This window comes from Acomys russatus, chromosome 6 (assembly GCF_903995435.1).
Source record: "Acomys russatus chromosome 6, mAcoRus1.1, whole genome shotgun sequence".
NCBI lineage: Eukaryota > Metazoa > Chordata > Mammalia > Rodentia > Muridae > Acomys > Acomys russatus.
In genome coordinates, this window is record NC_067142.1 from 69,311,321 (window position 1) to 69,333,723 (window position 22,403).

At 38.3% G+C, this 22,403-nt stretch overlaps 2 protein-coding genes across 2 annotated transcripts; both read left to right on the top strand.

Annotated features, from left to right (window-relative positions):
- Nucleotides 1–3,376: 3,376 nt before the first annotated feature.
- Nucleotides 3,377–5,838, top strand: LOC127191150 (olfactory receptor 6N2). The gene is made up of 2 exons (XM_051148366.1): nt 3,377–3,403; nt 4,879–5,838. Exons 1-2 carry the CDS (start codon nt 3,377–3,379, stop codon nt 5,836–5,838), a joined length of 987 nt encoding a protein of 328 aa, XP_051004323.1.
- A 14,997-nt stretch (nt 5,839–20,835) lies between these two features.
- LOC127191029 (olfactory receptor 6N1) lies at nt 20,836–21,774 on the top strand. The gene has a single exon (XM_051148265.1). The coding sequence runs from the start codon at nt 20,836–20,838 to the stop codon at nt 21,772–21,774; it is 939 nt and encodes a 312-aa protein (XP_051004222.1).
- The last annotated feature ends 629 nt before the right edge of the window (nt 21,775–22,403 follow it).

The following is a 22,403-nucleotide window of genomic DNA, read 5'->3' on the forward strand; positions in this document are numbered from 1 at the left end:
ACTATGCATTTCCCAGATCTACTTACTCATTTCCAGGCTTTCTTACCTTTTATTTTCTCCTGACTTTTTGATCCTAGTCCTAAGGTATATATGTACATCAAGATTATACCATTTGGGAAAAACAGAAAGCTATAAATGGGATTAAAGAAGGAAGGATAACATTTCCAGGTGAATGTTTAATTCATGACATTGAAAGAAGGGACTAGATCTGTGTTATGATGGTCACTGCTTGGTCAGTAGGCACACCCACAGCTTTTGTAACAGCATAGATAGAAAGCCGAATAGCATAGTTATTAAATTTGGAGTTAATATAGTTAGTGAAATGCACAAAAGGGGAGATGACAGAATTTAAACCTCAAAATAAGTTGAAGACCTTGAAAAACTGACCACACCTCACAAGATTAACTTTAGTGGATATGGTTTTATGTTTAGCTACCAAATGAAAACATCAAGTACAAATATCATTAATAAATGAACCCTCCAAACAAATGCATATATTTTTTAAAATGTTTATTAAGTATATTGGTATGTATATGCCAGATAGAGTAGTAGGCAATGTAGACACAGAATTAAATAGACACATAAGTATCAGACATGCCTCCACAATGCATTTATTGAATTAATTATTCAAGATGGGAATTATTCATAAATACACAATACTCCAGAATTTACTACTGTATAATCTAGCCTAACTTGGATGTACCCTTGACTAATGGCTATTGAACATCTGCCTTGGGTCAGGAAAAGCACTAAATATAGTATTTTAGGATTAAGAAAAGGCCTGTTTGTCTCCTCCCACCCCTCTACACACATGTGTATACAACATTTATACTCATTATTTTACAGACACCTCACAGCAGTTATGACAGCATGCAAAGGTCCTTCACAAGTTCAAGCCAGAAAAAATTCTACTGCATAAGAGTGGAGGGGCAATGAAATCCAGCCCCTAACTAAGGAACGACTGGCAGTTTGTATCTCCTGGATGTAAAAGAGTTGGTTTTCTCAAAGGATGCAGTGCCTTGGTGGAGGGACCACTGTCCAGTGGAAGGTCCCAAATTCAAGAGTACATGCAGAACTTACTGCACTTGAGTTTTTAAAAGAATATAAAGTTTGGTAGTTGGGGTGGTAGGTAAGGAGTATGGATCTCGGAGTAGTGGGTTATGTGAATATTATCAAACACGTTGTAGAGAAAGTTCAAAGAAATAATACAAAGTGAGAAAACACAAAACAAAAAAATAGGATAATATGTTGAGATACACATAGTTTCATTTTGATATTTTATCTCCTGTAATTCTACAACACACTTATAGTATATAATATGTGGATATTTATTTGTTTTCATTCTATAAGGGCAGATAGGTAATGAATATTGGCCAAGAACAGAGATCTTAAGACAGATATCATTTTATGGTTTTGTGACCTTGATTACGTTCTGTAAACCACTGCCAACACAAAGACACAGGCCCCTTGTTAACATACTTAGTTTGTAATTCTGATCAGGAACGTGTGTGACCCAGGGCACAGTGCCAAATGCTCTGTTTTAGTTTCCTTAAAAATTAAATGGGACTAGTAAGTATAACAATATTGTAGAGTGATTGTGAATATTGTATTAGCTGATGCATACCCGGTGCATAGAGAACTATTTGTTAACCAGCAAAGACTCAGAAAGCAGAAGTTTCATTGGAAAAAAACTAAGGATCTATACGGACTCTCTTTTTAAAAATTTGTAGCTCTTATCAGGGAGGCTTCTCAAAGAAAGAAAATATTAAGCAATACTGTACTTCCTTTTTGATATGAAGTCACTAGAAACAAGGTAGTGAGGGAGGCAATGAGAGAAATGAATTTACCTCTCAGGAGTCGGGTACCCTGCTTCCATGTATCCTCCAAGGAACCCAATGTGAGCCTTATCCTCACTTGCCTCTGTAACAAGGGGTTTCTCACTTCCTTGTGCCCCTAGTGACCTAAAACTGGTGTCTTGACTCCAGGGACTGTGGCTGTGGGGATAAAAGTCATGATGGAGGAGAAAGTGTTGTTTAATCCAGCCTTCATCTATTGCACATATGGAGCCAGGCAAGGCTGAAAAAGAAGATGTACCATGGTTGGTCAGTTAACTTGGTCTTCACTAACTACAATAATCAGGGATCAATGAAGTGGGATAATGGATTTGAAAACAGATACTATTTTAAGATCAGAGAGTAGGATCCTGTGGAGAGACAATTTACAGAACTTTCTTAGAAAAACCAATTTTGCAAATCTGTCAGAAACAGATCTACAAGAGATATTAAAGGTCAGATTAATGACCCATCCTATCCTTCTCAGTACACACTTAAACTGTCTGCTCCATGGAGTATGTGATAATGCAGACAAGCTGTATGCTAATGCTGATGGTTTAAGGTTCAGATTTTTGTCAGATCTACAGCTAACATTTTAGGACGTCTTACATCTCTCTGGAGCAAGTATTTCCTGAAAGGCTTCACCTAAAGAGAGCCTCACTCAGGTGTGTGTGTGTGTGTGTGTGTGTGTGTGTGTGTGTGTGTGTGTGTGTGTGTGTGTGTGTCCTTAGTATAAGAATTCAGGGTCCAGATGTCTTTGGAGTCATTCTGAAAGCACCTAAGGCTTACTAGGCTTTCTTTGACATAAGCATACAGTTGGCTTTAGATAAGGTCAGGTGTAGAAAGAAGGAAAGTTATCTAACCAACAGTTCCATAGACAACAAATAATCGAACATATCTCTTTAATTTGTCTGGGTTGGAGGTAGGAAAAGACAGGTCTTAGAAGGTTCAGGGGAAACTCATTTTAATATGTTTATCTTGTGATGCTGAAAGGATAAGGATGTGTTTGTGTGCAGATAGAAAGGTGCAACTTAAGGGGCGGAGGGGAATGATCGTGAAAGACACCTGAATTCTATGCCTGTCATTTTCATTGTCATCATTTATTGGGGATATGCATTAATGAGAAGAGTGTATAATTACTCTCAAAGATTCCCCCCATTTGTAGGGAATATAGACTTGTTATAAAGGTAGCAACTCTGTACTAGCTTGGGCACATATATGTAACGACAACATAGAAGAAGGAATAAATAACTTTTTCCAGAAAAGCAACAAAGGCTTCATTAAGGAGCTAACATGTGGCTTAATTGTGAAGGATGCAAGAGATAGGTCAAAGAAGGGGGACCAAGAATGAGAGTTAAGCCAAAATCCAATGGCCAGGAGGGGCAAAGGTACTCACAATTCAATGAAGCATAAATTATTGTTTTGACATCCATCTCTGGTAATTGGAGACATGAGAGATTTGAGCAGAATCCCCTAAGCAGAAATTGCTTTGCATGAATTTAACATTTTAAAATATCATTAAATCAGTAAGTTTTCTCTACAGGATGACATTTGGGCTGGAAAGGATTTGGGTAAGAGTGAGTGGTATAAATCAAAGGGAAGGCGTCTTGCACACTAATTGTTTAATTAGTTTGATTAAATAATTTTTATTTAATACCCCTAATGTGAAAAACCATTATTCTAAGGGTTAAGCTGAATAAGATAAAAAAGAGATTTTTTTTTCTTTTTTTACTATGATGGCTGGAATTACATTGTCCTTATCAAATACAGTATGGTCAGTGGTGGGCATAGTGATTGATGCTAACTAGCATTTTTATACAAATAAATATTATTATCATCTATCCTCCATTCTTCTCCTTTTGTTATTTCCCCTTTTCTATTTTCTTTCCTTCTTTTGCTTCTCTTTCTCTGTGTATATGTCCATATTATGCTTCAAAACAATGAACATGTCCACAGTATTTTTAGATGGAATTTCACCAAGTTATCTCTCTAATCTTTATCTGTGTTACATGGATAGTTTTCTGAAAATACAGGGGATTTACCTATTGCTACTTTAATCATTCCTAATGTTAAACCTGCATTCCCTCATTAAATATATTGTTAATCCATTTTATTTTCCTTTCATGGGGTACCCACAAGACACTTCTGCTCATCCATAGCTGAGGTCCTTGTTATAGAGCTACATTTGACCTGGGTTGATGATCTGTCTACACTTGGTTGCATCACTCCTTTATAATCATTCTTTACTTACCTTACATCTTTTGAGGATGCTGGGTAGGTTTCCATAGTGCCCTTTCTGGGTTTCTTGCATCCCAGATAAGACAGTGTTTTTTCCTTCTGCCACTCATTTTCACTCTGCTGGATACGTTGACTCAATGCCTTCCTCTTTTGAGAATCTCTTTTCAGTAAATCTGGTATGATAAATGTCCTCTTTACTGTCACTCCATGGTTTTCTTTTTTTATATGTCACAGCTTATACTGAGTAGACTGGTGGGCATATATACCTATCTGTGGTGAATTGCTTGTGCAGGTTCTGCTGTCAGAGACTGTACCTTGTTATCTTTTGTATTTCTTACTACAGAGACATGCTTTTTCAATGAATATTTATAGATTTGAGCTTGACAACAAGAAAAAACTTGTTATACCAATAATTATATACTAGCTCATCATTTTATGCTGGCTGAGAGTCCTGAGGGAAGGTGATGTTTTAGGAAGACCACATAGCTTAGAGATGAGCAATATAGAGTACAGAAATTAAAAATTCCTACCTATGAAACAGTATATACATGAAGTAGCAAGGTGTCACAATCTTTCCATCCTCTTAAGTTTCCAGTGTGTAAAATATGTATAACAATGCTACCTTTCCTACTGAGTGTACTTAAAGCCAGAGCTACCTGTTATTTTTACTTAATATTAATATTGTTAGCAAGTATTAATGGCAATAATTAAAGTGTTGCCTTTTGATTTATGGAGGAGAAATATAAGGCTTTGATATAGATTGGTAACCCCTCTAACTTGGTTCTTCAACTTTCCTTGTCATCTTCAGCGTCTCCCAGATCAACACAACTTCTCAAGCCTGACTGAGTTTGTGCTCCTTGGCTTCCCCAGTGTGGGGCATGTCAGGGGCTGGTTTTTTGTCTTGCTTCTGTTGGCATACCTGTTTACCATCGGTGGTAATATGCTCATCTTCCTAGTCATCCGACTGGATGCAGCCCTCCACAAACCCATGTACCACTTTGTCAGTGTTCTCTCTTTCTTGGAGCTGTGGTATACAGCAACCACCATCCCTAAGATGCTAACTAACCTTCTGAGTGAGAAGAAGACCATTTCTTTTGCAGGATGCCTCCTTCAGACGTATTTCTTCCACTCCTTAGGGGCCTCTGAATGCTACCTTCTTACAGCCATGGCCTATGACCGATACCTAGCCATCTGCCGGCCCCTCCACTACCCTTCAATAATGACCACAGCACTCTGTGCAAAGATGGCTGCTGGCTGCTGGACTTGTGGTTTCCTGTGTCCTATTTCTGAGGTCATTCTGGTCTCTCAGCTCCCCTTCTGTAACTATAATGAAATCCCACACATTTTCTGTGATTTTCCACCTCTTTTGAGCCTGGCCTGCAAAGACACATCCACTAACGTTCTGGTGGACTTTGCCGTCAATGCCTTCATCATCCTCATCACTTTCCTCTTTATCATGGCTTCTTATGGGAGAATTATTGGTGCTGTGCTGAAGATAAAAACAGCAGCAGGAAGAAGAAAGGCCTTCTCCACATGTGCCTCACATCTCATTGTGGTCCTCATCTTTTTCGGGAGCATCATCTTCATGTATGTCCGACTAAAGAAGAGCTATTCACTGACTCTTGACAGGACTCTAGCTGTAGTGTACTCTGTATTAACACCTTTGGCAAATCCCATTATCTATAGTCTTCGAAACAAGGAACTCATTCAAGCCATCAAGAGGACCTTCTTCAAGAAGGGGGAGAAAGCTAGCCCAACTCACCATTGACTTTCTACAGGCTCTACCCCCTTACCTCAATGTTCATCTCTTGAAAGACCTGTATACATTTGATGTGGTCTTAATCAGTTTTCCTCCCTTGTTACACAGGTTCTGGATTCCAGCTCCTTTCAATGTAGCAACAGCCTATTTGTTTTCTCTTTTCCTTTTTTCTTTTTCTGTATCAGAAGTCTTCTTACTTTTACTTGACCAGTGTTCTCAGCATTAATAACATTCAGTATCTCAATCCATAGTTTTAAATGTGTACATTCTCTTTGTCACACATTTCCAGCAATTTTTCTCCTCTTTTCCATCGAAATGGCTGAACACTTAATCTTTTTATCCATTTCATTCACTTTCAATCTACTTCCATGTGGCTTTGTTCCAGACCTTCCAAGCAATGTTTTGCCAAAGATATTGATGATGCTGAATCCATCAGACCTGTCTTGTCCTCCAGTCTTTAAATCTGAGCACACATGACCAGGTTTTACTTCTTAAAAATGTTTGTCTCAACTTTCATGATATCATTAGATTCTGGCTTTCTCATTTCTCTAATAGGCATTTCTTGGTATCTTTTATTTTGTAGAACTGTGTCTCTAGATTCTCAGTTATTCTTATAGCTTCAAATATGATTCTTAGCAATGTTAAGATAGTATAAATTTTCTGTGTTTAAGTCTGATATCTTTTGAGGTTTTGACTCCATAACCGATGATTCACCACCTAATTTAGATGTCTTCCAGGAATTAAAATTTTGACATTCCGAAAATAAAAATTTTCACAATCTTGACCTTGGGAACATTTTATTTCTCTGTGTTAGTGAAATTTAAATTATTTTAAAATTATATTTAAATTATTATATTTACTTCATTTTCCTTCACCCTATTTTCAGTTCATAATTAAATCTTGCCAATACTTTGTCAAAATAAATTTTAAAGTCTGTTTCTTATGCTCTCTAGTGCTGCTATCCAGTGTGAATTTCAACCTTTCTCCACTAAGCTGCATTATATGTGTCCATATAAGATCTAATATCTTAAGGGCTGCAGAGATGGTTTCTTAATCAAAAGCACTGAGTGTTTTTCCAGATGACCTGGCTTTATTCCTAGAATCCACATGATGAGTCTTAACCTTCTGTAACGTCAGTCACAGAAGAGCCAGTCCCTTCTTCTAGCCTCCACTGGCACCAGGACTGAACATGATCCACAGATATCCATGCAGGCAAAACACCCATACAAATAAATACGAAAAATAAATATTTAAAAAGACCTAATATTTTAAACCTAAACTAGATAAGCCATTCCAAACTCAGGAAAAGCAGTCGATTATGAGATAAAATACAAAGCCTTATTACATTTTTTTAAAGCTAAATAAAACTCCTCTCTGCAACCTCTCTAGCATTCACTGTCCCCCATCTTTCATCTTTTCCTTAATGAGCCCAGGAATATTATCACTTTCTTCATATATATAGGTCTTTTGGGTTTTCAGAATCTTCACACCTCCCAGCACAATTCATGTAACTCATTCCTCCTATCTGTGTTTGTTGAGATAACAATTCCAGGAATGGTGCGATTATTCGGTGCATATAATCACTTGTGGTGCAAACTTGATTACCCAAATCCAATACCTACAACCAAGGTGGAAGGAGAGAACTGGTTCTCTAAAATTGTCCTTCTATCTCCACAGGCACTTTATGGCATGGGTCCATGAGTCTACTCCCATACAAATCAGTCAATCCGTTAATGTCACTTCAAATGACGGTATCTTGGAGACTCTTTCTGAATACCCAGAATGTTATCCACCTTAATATTTTTATTAGTTCTTTGAAAATTTTTAATATTTTGATCATATTTACTCCTCCCAACTCAGATACAGCCCTCTTTCCTACCTACCCAACTTTGTGTCTTCTTTAATTTTTTTTATATGCAGCGAGTCCAGCTTCTGCAAATCATATAGTCTTGAATGAGTGGCCTCCTACTGGAGTATGGTTGACTTACCAGGAGTTGCACTATTACAGAAAACTGACTCTCCCTTTCCCAGGAGCTATCAATTGCTAATAGCTCTTTACTTCTATTGGACTTCATGCACTCGCCCTGCCACCCCATCTCCATGCTGGGATTTTGTCTGGCAGGAGCTTACATGGTTCAGGCACACACTACCACAACTGCTGTGTGGCAAAAATTTGCTGCCTTACATTAAACTGTATTTTTCTTTCCTTTAAGATAAGTAAAACTATTCATGTATATGGATATATTTTCTTGTATGCAACTAGAGAGTTAGTCACTTTTTTCTATGACAAGGATGTATGTTCTAATGTACTTTTATATAATGTTATCACTTTCATAAATTTGCATATGCGAGACCAAATTTGCATATTTGGGATGAAACCTAAAAGGTGATGATGTATGATTTTCTTAATGTGCTTTTCAATTTGTTTTGGAAGTGTTTTGTTGATAATGTTTGCGTCTATGTGCACCAGGTACTTTTTACCTTTTTAAGTTTTATTTTATTTTGTCCCTATCTAGCTTTGTAGAATGAGTCTGGTAGAGTACCCTCCACCTCCCCCACTTTGTATTATGTAAGGTCAATTGTGAAATATGGGTGTTACATCTTAAAAGCTTGGTAGAATGCACTGTGTGTTCAGTCATGGTTTTATTACAGGGGTTATAAATTTATTATAATTTATTGAGATTACACCCCAACTGTTATCCCTTACACTGTATCTTCCCTTTCCCACCCACTCTTCCTCACCTCTGACAGAAGGTGACCACCTCCCCCATGATATTGACCACAGCCTATCAGGTCTCATTCAGATAGTCTGCTTCCCCTTCCTCCTCTGTGTGCCCATCAGTCCTTTCCACCAAGGGAAGTGATCAAATTGGGGCCACAAAAGTTCATGGCAAGGCAATCCCTGCTCCCCCCACAACCTTGGAGAATGAGCTTTCCATCGGCTAAATCTGAACTGGGGTCTAGGTTCACTGCATGCACTGTCCTTGTTTGGAACGACAATTTGTGTAGGCTTTAGAGGGACTTTTAATTACCACTTCAATCATGTTACTCATTGTGGGTCTATATGAGTTGTTAATGATGCCTTGATTTAGTCTTGGTAAGACATATATACCTCAGAATTTATCAGTTTCTTCTAGGTTTTACAACTTTGTGTGTGTATGTATATATACACATACATGTGTGCATATATAATCTATATTAAATATAATCTATATGTATATATTTGTGAATGAATATTATATATTCATTTTTGTGAATATATATTCATTTTTTTTTTGGCCTATGAAACAATTTTCTTTCCATTGTTAATTTTGTTAATTTGCATCTTCTCTTTCTTTTACTAGTTTTTCTAATAGTTTCTTAGTCTTGGTTTTTTATGTATTGTTCATTGCATCCCTGTTTCACAATTTCTGCCTTAATATGTATTATTTTTACCATCTGCTATACTGACAGTTAGCCTGTATTTTACTAGACATATAAGGCTTATCAGAAAATTATGTATTTGAGATCTATTAAATTCTTATTGTAGATACTTGTAGCTTTCAACTTGCTTTAAAAATAATTTCTGTGGCTTTATCCCTGAGGTTCTAGAACTTGTGCTATTCCTGACATTTTATTCCAGGTAATTTTAAAATATTTTCCTTACTGATATCATTAATGGACCATTGTTGTTTCAAAAGTGCATTGCTCATTCTTCAAATATCCATGTCATTTCCATCCCTGTGAATTTCTAGTTTATTTCTCTATGATATGATAATAAGGGTATTCCTCTCTTTTTTGTATTTGTTAAGGCTTACTTTGTTAACTATAATGTGATCGGTTTTAAACTAGTTTCTAAGTACCACTGAAAACAGTGTGTTTTCCAAACTATTATACTGAATATTCTACAGATATCTCTTAAATCTAGTAGATCTGTAGTGTATTTTAACTATGAAGTATCTTGTTTGAAGTTTTTATTTTGGAAGAGCTATCTAAAGATGAGAGGTGGATATTACGCTATCTATAATTAATGTATCTGGGCATATCTGACACTTGGTGTCATTTAGTGTTTGCTTTTTATGAAATTGGGAGCCTGAGCATGGGTTGTATATGTATATACACTTGTATTTTCTTGTGAATTCCTCTCTTTATTAACATGTAATCCCTTTTTTCATCTCTTTTGATTATTATGTGAGGGGCAGTTTTTCTTTTTTGTTCTATTCTATTTGGTGTTCTATAGGCCTCTTGTATGTTTACAGTCATCTCTTTCTTTAGATTAGGGAAGTTTTCTTCTATGATTTTGTTGAGAATATTTTCTGGGCCTTGGAGTCTGGCATCTTCTCTTTCCTCAATGCCTATTATCCTCAGATTTCTTCTTTTCATGGTGTCCTTGATTTCTTGAATGTGATGTGTCAGGATTTTTCCAGATTTAGCATTTTTTAATGGTTGCTTCAAGATCTATGATTTATCTTCTTGACCTGAGAGTTGTTCCTCCATCTCTTGGATTCTGTTAGACAGGCTTGCCTCTATGTTGCTCGCCTTCCTCTCTGAGCTCTCACATTCCCATTTTTCTTCTGTGTGTTTATCATTGAATCCATTTTCATCTTCAGATCTTGAACTGTTTTATTGATTTCTTTCATATGATTGTTTGTATATGCCTGAGTTTCTTCCATTGCCTCCTTACAGGCCTTCAGGGCTTGAACAGTTTTATTGATTTCCTTCATCTGGTTGTTTGTATTTTCCTGAAAATTTCCAGTGCCTCTCTATTGGCCTCTTTTATGTCTTCCACCTCTTCGGCTGCATCTTCCTGCATTTGATTATGAAATTTAATTGTTTCCTCCATTATCATCCTCATTACTAAGGATTTGAGGTCATTTTCTTGTATTTCCATTGTGCTTGAGTTCTCTGGGTTGTTTTCTTTGGGATAGCTGGGATCTGGAGACGCCATATTGTTTTGGGATTTTTTTTGTGTATGATTTTACGCTGTCCCTTAATCATCTTTCTGTCTCTGTTTTTGTCAGGTAGCTTCCGGAATTGGGTGGAGGGAGTCTGAGCATAGATTCTCCCGTTTTCTCATGATTTCCTAGGCCAGAAGCTCTGATGCTTCACTGATAAAGGGCAGGAGGCCAGCCCTGTAGTTTAGGTCTCTCAGAGCCTGTGATCCTCAACTCCCTTATACTCATCCTGGGTCTCAGAATGTGCGCTGGGTCAGCCCAAAGTGTTCACAGCCTTCTGGGTCCCCTTGTGGCACTGGAGCTCTCCAGGGACTAAAGCAAGTCAGGCCAGAGTGTCTGTTGGCCACTCTACTCCCTGTCTCCCCAAGATTTCCTTAGTCCCAGAGCTCTGATGCTCCGCTGGTCTGTGGTTCCTGGTAGCATTTCGGGACGCAGACTGCTGGCAGAGGTCAGGTTAGTGTTACAGGGTGCAAACCACACACACACTGAGTCTAGTTTGTGTCTCTGGACCCAAGCAGGTCTTGGGGCCTAATCCATGCACTTAGTCCAGTTAGCACTGAGTCCAATCAGGGTCACGGGCCCAAACCGCACAGTAAGCTAGCCAAGTTCAGCTAGAGTCTCAGGGCCCAGACTGCACACCTAGTCCAGCCAGAGTCTAAGGGCCAGGACAACGCATCAAGCTCAGCTAGGGACTCTGGACAAACTGCCCACCAAGCTCAGGCAGGGACTCTGGGTCCAAACCACTGGCTGAGTTCAGCCAGGGACTCTGGGCCCAAAACACGTGCCCAGCTCAGCTAGGGTCACAGGGCCCAAATCTTGCACAGAGTCCCTTCTCCCATAGCAATTCCCACTAGTCACCATGTCAATCACCTCTGCTGGAGGGTTTCCAGCTACAAACCTCATCCACACTCCTCCTGTGTGCAGGGGTATGAACGTTTTCTGTATTTTAGTCCTTTCGAACTGTGGAGTACTCCCACTGTAGTGGAGTGGGGAGCTTAGTGTTCCTGGTTAAGAAAATCCGTGCAATTCCCTGAATCATTTACTGGAGCTTCTAAACATGGTCCATGCTGCTCGCCACTATCTTGAATCTCCCACCTCTTCTGATAAATTTTAGGTTGAGGTCTACTTTATCTGGTAAGATAAGTGATACACCAGCTTCTTTATGGCTTCCACTTATTTTGTAGGTTAATCTCCATCCTTTGACTCTCATTTTTAATGTCTTCATAAGTTAGGTGTGCTTCTTGGTGACAAGAGATAGTTGGATATTATTATCTCATCTATTACTTTTCCTCTTTCACTTGGTCCATTTACATTTAAGTTTATTATTGCGAGTGATTTCTTTTTCCTATGAGTTTGTTAATTTTTCTGGTTGCCTGGGTTATTAATAGCCCTTTTCGTCCTCTATTAGTACCATATATTCTCCATTATCTACATATCTATATATATACCTACTGATTCCTTTCATAATATGTCTTCTTCCATTGTTTGTATTGTTCTTTAAATATTTCCTGCAATTTTTGTTTCATTGCTCTGAATCATGTTATTATGTGCTTGTTTTAAAACATTTCTCCATCATTTGAAGAGAAAATTATTGATTAAAGCAATATTGGCTAATAATTATTGACTTTCAAATCTTGGAAAATATCAATTCATGTTTTTCTGGCATTCATGGTTCTTGGTTTGAGATATAATATTATTTTTATATCAATGCCTTTGTGAGTTGGCTTTTTTTCCTGATTTGAATTTTTTTTCTTTCTTTGATTTTTCAACTTTTATTAAAAATTTTTTTGGTGTGTGTGTGTGTGTGTGTGTGTGTGTGTGTGTGTGTGTGTGTGTGTAAACCATGACAAATACATAGAGGCCAGAGCCGACATTCAGGAGTTGGTTCTTTTATCCCACAACATGGATTCTGGCAATCAAACACAGGCTGTCAGCTATGCAAGTGCCTTACCTGCTGACACATTTGTCAACCTGCTTTGTATGTTTGGCACCTTGACCATTATTGCCATGAAGAAATTTTCTCTGATCATGTCTATCTGGGACTCTAAAAATATTCAGGTATACATTTAGTTCTCTAGATTTCGCGTCATTTTTTGCTACAACACCATCAAACGTGTTGTCTACACTTTCAGGCTCTATTTGTGCTCCTTTTTCTACCCTACATATTTTTGTAAACAATGAAAAATTTTATTAATAACATGTTGTAATAAGAAGTTTACATTATCACACTTGGGTCTCTGAGAGCAGCCAGTGATATTAACCTTGGAGCAATCTCTTTTTGAATGTAGAATTGAGTTACTACTTTAGCTGGGATTTTTCCATTGTATGTACATAATAGTGTACTTTTGACATCTCAAAATGCACTTTGATATTGTATATTCCAGTAAGTAGGGGAGATAACACATCAACAAATGATTAGCCAGTATAAATATAGTTAGACAGGCTATGTTGGCTAGCTGTCAAGTATCAAAATTTAGGCTTTATCTCTACCACAAATATTAAGACACTACAAGCCATTAGCTTTCAGATCATCTTAAAGAAAAAATTTTTAATTCTAAGTACATATTAAGGATTAAATAAGTATTAGAGAAATGCTGATAATTCTAAGCCTTTGGAGGATGTAAGGAAAGATAATGAGGACTCTCATATGCTGATTTAAAACAACACATGTTTTTGCCAATCTTCAGCTTTCTTAGTCAGGTACTTGAAGATAATCTAGAAACTTCCAAGGAACATGCCAATGAGGTAAAAAATATGTTAAAATTAAATTAAATCTTTTAAGAAATACCAGGGACACATGGGACAGAAAATAAGACATTTTTGTTTGTTTGTTTGTTTTAAATTTTATTCAGGGTACATACTCTATGTAGCCTTGGCTGTCTTGGAACTCACTTGTCAGACCAGGCTGGCCTTGAACACGGAGATCCACCCACCACTGTTTCCCAAGTGCTGGGATTAAAGGCATGCACTACTATACCCAGCAATAAGTCACTTTTTTATATATAGAAGCCTATAACTTGAGATTAAAATTAAGACTTAATCTAGAAGATGGATTGGAGCTAGCAGGATGGCTCAGAAGCTAAAGATGCTTACCATGCAAGTCTCGCAACCTGAGTTTGAACTTTAGAACCCATAGGAAGATAAAAGGGGAGAAGAAATGTCATGGAGTATTACTCTGAATTTCACACATGCCCTGTGCATGTGAACATACACATTTCTAGTTTTTAAAATGTTTCAAGTTTTTAAACAATTACTAATGGAAGTATAGAACTCATAGAGTGCCAGTTACATAGGTGATAATGATAGAGGTCAGTTAAGGACATTCTCATAATTAAAAAAAAAAAAAAAAAAAGGTATTGTAAAGAGAAACAGGTGGACACCTTAACTTAAAAGTGGGAGAAATGAAAAGGAAGAACAAGCTCAGTGGTTAAGAGTGCCTGTTGTGCATCTATGAGGACGAGAGCTTTGATCGCAGCATGCACAGAACAAGCTGTCGGGAGGGGTCCTACAAATACCTATATTACCAGTTCCAAGGCAATCTGATACTCTCTTCTGATCTACAGGTATGAACACCTAAACACACATGAGTTCACACACACACACACACACACACACACACACACACACACACACACAGAGGGGGGGGAAATAAATGAATAAAATAAATCTTAAGAAGTGGTAGAGGTTAATTAGCTAATAATTGGCTTATAGAGAATTTGAAAATCTAAGTAAATTAAATTACTGATTAAAATCGATTCACATTAATCAAGGTATAAACCTTGATTCAAAAGCTCCCTCTAGGAGCCAAAGACCACCTACCAAAAACCCCAGTGTCAGACATGAGAAGCCTACTTTGGAGTTGCTACACAAGGCTATTTTAGAAGCTCCAAAAACATATAGCCTGTTTCTGTTGCATTTGGTCGCCCCCTACAGGTGGAAGTTAAGTCCCTTTTGCTGAAGACATTATGCAGTCCAGACACAGGGCTCAGAGGCTCCTGAGCTAGAAACTGATCTGAATCCCTAACTGCTGAGGACTAGTTTCCATTGTTCCAGAAGGCACAATGCTTCCAATGGAGGAAAATGACAAAAAGTCCTACCCGATATAATACCTATGAACCACATAAAAGGCAAGCATGTCACAATAACCTCAAGGGTGCAGTAGTGCCCCGCATACCTTGGTGGTAACCAACAGCTCTCTAATTAGACTCAAGACCTGATCAACAAGAGGGAAACCATGCTATGTGCTGGAAACAGCTAACTGTTCAAAACTAGTAAAGTCATGATTACTGGAGGAAAATCTATATCCATTGCTTTCGTAAACCAGCACAATTGCTAATAACAACCTGTAAATATTTGCTCGGGGGTAAGAGGAGACTTTACCCCTCCTCAAGGAAATTTCTCTTTGCAACAGAAGAAACTTACTACTGAAAACCACAACCAATAAAAATGCAGAGTTGTGGAGCTCAGGCCCAATGGATACATCTACAAAACACTTGTACACCTACCACACAGGAAAGATTATAGAGAGTGGGCAAGGGGATTTTAAAAGCCAGAGGATCAGGTGGTTTGCTGTGAGGTTGTGTTTCTCAGTAATGTCATAAGCTATAGCCATAAGTCTGACCAATATAATTGCTCAACCATGAGCTGAAAAATGTTGACACAAACAGACATGTCAAAGCAGACCACGGAAATCCCATGAGGCCTCAACCCTACACAAAGAACTATAGGCAACTAAAGAATGATGGTAGTGAGATTTGGTTTTCTTCAGGGAAAAGCACACCAATTGATTGTTTGGTGCCAAACAGTCAGACCTGAAAGCATACATAACATATATGTACTGAACAGTTTATATCTAGGTTTAAAACTAGAGCCCATATATTTGAAGAACAGTAAGGAGGGACATATTGGAGGGTTCAGTGATAAGAAAGGGAAAAGAGAATTGTCATAATTATGTAATAATTTCAAAAATATAAATCAAAGTAAAAGATATTTACCAGCTTAACATCCCCTTAGGACAAACAGAAGGTAAGCAGCCATTGTAAGTAAATGTGAGAATGCAAACTTCAAGTAAGATGTTAGGAGATATAGAAAAAGAAGGTTTATATTAAGAACTTTGAAAATATGACCGTGATTAGAATGTGGAAAATCTGCATAACTCTTCATATTTGGCTCAGAATTCATACTTTCTCACACTCATTGTCACACTTGGATATTACTTTGGCATAAGGAAAGTGATTATCCTTTATAGATATATTCACTTCATAAATAACAACTTAATATATTTACAGGGAAATGTGACCTTTTATACATGTATATATAATGGGATGCTCAATACCTTTAATAGTTGATTCTTTATGGAATAAATATGTAAATACAAATCTTTATGAAAGTTTGAAATTAAACAATTAGCTAATGTCATATGAATAGCAGATATTTCAACCAGATTCAATCCAGAATCCTGAGGTAGAGATATTTTCAGGCCAAGATAGCATTGGAGTAAACTGGTGGAAGAGAAGGTGTAAAACAGCTGTAGTTTTACCAATAGTTAGGACTACGGCCTGCCCTGATAACTATGTTCTCAGCTTGTGCCTCTCTTTATCATCTCAAGGACAAGGACACTCAGACATATTTGGTAATGTCCTAAAATCATGCAATTCATGGACCCAGTTGGTGCTGGGATTTTCTGATGGTAATTGTCTTCACTAATGAAAACCACTGCAATAAGACAGGCTTGTTGCAACTTGGACTGGTAGTAATTGCTGTAAAGAAAAGGTAAGAGGTAAAAGACTCCTGGGTAATGAACCATGTGGATGACAGTTCTCTTCCCAAAGGAACACCTTAGCAGCCTCTGGAGGTCTGCTCTGAAGACCCAGAGACTTTTGGCCAATCAGGAATATAGATCATGAACGAGAAATGTTTTAGGGTTTGATTTACTCCCTCAGGTTTCCTCAAAGTGAGAAAGCTCAACTCGTGCACTCAAGCCCATGAGTGGTTGCACAGAATTCTGCAAATAAATGGGGGAAAAAAAGGAAGTGATCAGGGAGTTCTCTTCTTACTCTAGACTTAGCCATGGTCCCAGGGTCAAGCCCTAAAGGATCCTCACTGTCAAGCTAGGTAAGAATGTGTCAGACAGTTAATTTGTCATATCTCTTTCTAGGCTGGTCATTAGAAAAAGACCAGGAGCATGCAGAAATACTAAGTGTACTGAATAGTTAGGGTTCATGGGATGTTCATATTATTTAAAATATGAATATGTCTGAAAAAGAATATATTCATGCTGTCACACATTCTTTCTTCCTTGGCATAGGTTCTCATACTATAGCCCAGAGTGTGTTAGGGCTGCGCCTGTGAGCCACCAAACCTGGCATATATTCTCCTTGGGAAATGTTACATAAAGAGCCTGGTCTCAGAAGTAGCAATTTGGGTATGCTTTTAACCAAGTGTGTGACAAGGCATCTTCATCTTCCTTTTCTTGAGCTCCATTTCCTTCTTTGCAAAATGAACAAGTTAAGTTGTAACTATTAAGGCACAACTATTTGGACTTATGCCTCAGTGGATCTAGGCCAGGGACAATGTAATCTTGTGGAGTAGGGAACAAAATACTAGGCAATAGTTTTTAAAGCTTCTTGTTATATGGGAGGTGAGATATGGTCTAGCTAAGACAAATGCTGATTTGTAGATATGCTGGGCTTTCTAATAACCTTTACTCTAGCCCTGACACCAAAAGAGATGAGTATCAGGAAAGATCTAAAAAAAATTATCTTAGATGACACCATATTTTTCATTAACCACTGCACTTGTGATAAATCAGACATTGCACCAAACATTCTAGGTGGTAACTAAAGTAATGGAATTTGTTTATTAATTTCAAAAAGCTCACAGAAGACCTCAGCAAGGTGGCTTACTACTGGCTGTGACTCTTACTTCTTGAGATCTAATAAGTCTGGCCTTTGTGGACACCTGACTCACATGCACATGCCTACATGCAGATTACTCACCTATATATAAAACCAAAAGTAATAAAAAATAAACACTTTTCAAAGCTCATAGAGAGCTGTTTTGGATGATAAAAATATAAGGCTCAGAATAATTTCAGTAGCTGAAGTAGGATATAGTAAAAGGACAGTGAGGAAGTACTGCTGGACCTCCTCTCTCTGTCTCTCTCATCTCACTGTCTCTGTCTCACTTTGTATGTCTCTGTCTTTGTCTCTTTCTCTCTGTGTATCTCTTTCTCTGTCTCTCTCATCTCTGTCTCTGTGTCTGTGTCTCTGTCTCTGTCTCTGTCTGTCTCTGTCTCTGTCTCTGTCTGTCTCTGTCTCTGTCTCTCTCTCTCTCTCTGTCTCTCTGTCTCTCTGTCTCTCTCTCTCTCTCTCTCTCTCTCTCTCTCTCTCTCTCTCTCTCTCTCTCTCTCTCTCTCTGTGTGTGTGTGTGTGTGTGTGTGTGTGTGTCTGAAGATGGGCATGAGGCCAGAGAATGATTTTGAGATGTTCTTTTCTTCTATCATTCTATGCCAATGCCTTGAACAAGGTCATCATACTGAAATTTCATCACTTAAGTTAGGGTGGCTGGCCAGCGAATTCATGGGAGCCACATGTCTTTGCTGCCTAATGATGAGTTACAGGTATGAGTAGCCAAGTTTAGTTATTCACGTGGATGCTGAACATTGGTTCTAACTCAAGTCTTTAAGCTTGCAAAGTAAGAATTCTTACCCACTGAGACACTTCCACAACCCATGACCACTGTAAGTAGCAGGAAAAGTTAGTTTTATCCTAGATGGCCAGAGAAAGAAGTGCAATTGGGGGTAAATGAAGATTTATACGTCTTCGGGGTACTTAGAATTAGACACAATATTAATTCAGGAATACTACAGACAAATGAGTCAGTGCGGAATGCAGGGAGCCACTGGCAGTGAAACTTTGATGATAACAGTGAGCATGATGATGCTGGTAAAGCTTAAAAGCATGATTCCCAACCGGAGCAATGGGGCCGCGTCACAGAATAACAGCACTGCTTGAAAGTCAGATATCATGTCAATGGAAGGAAGAGTTTTACCAGTCTGAGCATTTCTACAGTAGAGAAGGCTGTCATATGGCCACCAGTGCTAGAAGGGGTTTCATGACCATCTCCAGGACACAGGTTTCTGAGGGCACAGCTTTCTTCACGCACGAGAGAATGAGAGCCTTTGCTGGTCTGAGTCAGCACAAGGCGATGTCACCTTTGATGTGAATGACTTATGAGGGTGTGTTTGATGTGGGTGATTTACACTACTGCTTTCCTTCTTCTTTCTTTCAGCTGTTATCTCCATAAACTGAAAGGGATAAATGATATATTTAAAAATTCAAACACTTCAGTGAAACTCAAATTTATGATGGGCCTTGAGCTTCTTCCAACAATGCATCAATGCTTATTGATGCTAGAAATCATCAATTAAGAGAAAATGATAAAGCATTTCTAAATCAGTGGAGGAAGGAGAGAGCTCTGAATCTTTTTGTTCACTATGTTAAGTGAAAAGAGTGGTCATACTATATGAACGTTACATAAGTATTGTGAACTAGGAGGCTGAGGTGTGTGTGTGTGTGTGTGTGTGTGTGAACAGCCATGTGCATTTATACATGCTTTTTTAGTAAGCTTAGTGAGATGAATGTCACATTTGTATACTTATAAAGTACCCTGGGAATGTACTATAATTACTTGTTTTCTAAGTTAGAATTAATAAACTCTTTGGGCAATAGGGTGAGTTTAGTTAATTACAGTATATTGTATTTTCAATCATGTGTGTGTGTATGTGTGTGTGTGTGTGTGTGTGTGTGTGTGTGTACATGTGTGAGCCACAGCAAGGGTATAGAGGTCAAAAGACAACTTTCAGGAGTCAGTTCTCTCCTTCTACCATGTGGGATTCTGGATAAAACTATAGCCCTTTAGGCTTGGCACCAAGTGAACTGCACTTACCCGCTGAGCCATTTCACCTTCTTAGGACACTGTATTTTTGAAATACCAAGAGAATAGACGGCAACTGTTCTTACCACGAAATGACAGCTATTTGATACAACGCTTAAATTAACTAATTACGTCCAATCCTTTTTTCACTTTACAGCACCATGCCATAGAGGACAAATGTGTATGTGTGTGTGTGTGTGTGTGTGTGTGTGTGTGTGTGTGTGTGTGTGTGTGTGTGTGACTCATATAACAATATATATTCATATAACAACTAAAATAAAGAAAATACAAAATGAAAAATGTTTCTTGGCATTGGTCACTATATTTTACTTATTCCTCAAGTCTGTGTCTAGTTATAATATTCTGAAAACACTCAATAACATTTAGTTATGGTGACCATAAATGTTTATTATGTTTACCTGTGAATAAGAGAAGTGCACTTAAGATTGTGAGTAGGTAGGATTGAGGAAGTGGGCATTTTGGAGGAGAGAAGGGAGGTAGACATAGGGTTTGCTTCCGGTCTGTCTGACTCTGCTTCATTTACTTAAGTCATCTTTACATCTCCACTACAATTTTTACTAGTTTCCAAAAGAGGTCTAAAATTCTGACTGATACGTTCATAGATAGGTGGTGTTAGAACTGTTTTAATGAGAAAACTTGAGGAAGTAAAGATGAAAGATTTTTTTTTTCAGAAGCCAGAAGCTTGAAGAAACAAATGAATGGAAGTTAGAAATCAGGAAACGTAATATGAATTGCGTATCCTTGGCCTGCCTCGCTGCCCATGATTCCCAGTGTAAATGATGACCTCACACAGTCAATGGGGATTATATTATTGCAATATGCACCCTGAATAAGGAACAACACAATTTCTCAAGCCTACAGTAAGCAAGGCAAATAGGTTATATGGAGGAGTGTGATGGAAAGATTGACCATGCAGTTCAGCTCTAATTAATGGGTAGACATTTTGAAGAGCCTTGTCGACTGGAGGAGTGGGTGGGATGGAATTGAAAGGCAACTCAGAGTAATTCCCTCTAGAGCTGGGGGAGCACTGAAAGTTTCCTTGAGAGAATATTGATGGCTACCTTCGCCCTTATCTCTTGTATCCTTCACCTTATAGGTACATGAATGATGAGCGATGGGCACTGGGAACTGGAGCCAAGTAACAGAGTTCATCATTTTGGGCTTCCCTTATCTTCAAGGTGTCCAGACGTACCTCTTTTTCCTGTTGCTTGCCATTTACCTCACTACTATATTAGGGAACCTGATGATATTCTTGGTGGTCCACTTGGACTCTCGGCTCCACACACCCATGTACAAGTTTGTCAGCATTCTCTCCTTCTTGGAGCTGGGCTATACAGCAGCCACCATTCCTAAGATGCTGGCGAACTTGCTGAGTGAGAAGAAGACAATTTCCTTCTCTGGATGTCTCCTGCAGATCTATTTCTTTCACTCTCTTGGAGCTACTGAATGCTACCTCCTGACAGCAATGGCGTATGACAGGTACTTAGCCATCTGCAGGCCCCTCCACTATCCCACCCTCATGAGCCAGAGGCTCTGTACCAAGATTGCCATTGGTTGCTGGTTGGGAGGCTTGGCCGGGCCAGTGGTGGAAATTTCCTTGGTGTCTCGGCTCCCTTTCTGTGGCCCCAATCACATTCAGCACATCTTTTGTGATTTCCCTCCTGTGCTGAGCTTGGCTTGTACTGACACATCAGTCAACGTCCTGGTGGATTTTATTATAAACTCCTGCAAGATCCTGGCCACCTTCCTCCTGATCCTCAGCTCGTACCTTCAGATAATCCGCACAGTGCTCAGAATTCCTTCAGCGACAGGCAAGAAGAAGGCCTTCTCCACATGCGCCTCCCATCTCACCGTGGTTCTCATCTTCTACGGGAGCATCCTTTTCATGTACGTGCGGCTGAAGAAAAGTTACTCTCTTGACTATGACCGAGCCTTGGCAGTAGTCTACTCTGTGGTTACCCCCTTCCTCAACCCTTTCATCTATAGTTTGCGTAACAAGGAAATTAAGGAGGCCCTGAAGAGGCAGCTAGTGAGAACAGGGATGCTGGGGTGATAGGTGGCAGGATGAAGGTCAAGGACAGATTTTATGAGATGATGGCTAAGGGGTCAACACCCAGAGAGGAACAATGAAGCACTGCATTCTTTTCTATGCTGGGTATTTAAGCTGGGGCAAGGGATGCCTGGTATTCAGTGTTGTCATAGCATTGGACCATCTGCTGGAGCCACATACAGCTTGATCCCAGAAGCTTCAGAGTATACATGCTCTCTCAGCATCATAGGATGCTATGATTTTCTAATCTCAGATATTTGTGAGTCATTCTAAGAATTTTGCCAAATATATTTCTTCCCTAATACATTCAAGTTCAAATATATTTGATTTAACACATAGTTTAATTATATCATAAACAATGTATTTATTAAATAAAATTTAAAGAGAAAATAGAATATTTTTAAATTTTACAATTTTCTCATGAGGAAAACACAAGTCTACTTAGCATATTTTTAAAATTCCACAAATTTTAAAAATTCTATGAATTGAGTTTAATTTCTACCTCATTGAATGTCTTATCAATTACTGGGTACCGATTAGGCAAATTAATCTCTCTGAATCTTATTTTCATTAGACAATAACAATGCTTTTTTATAAAAATCTTTTAACAGTGACAACAAAATATCTCTAAA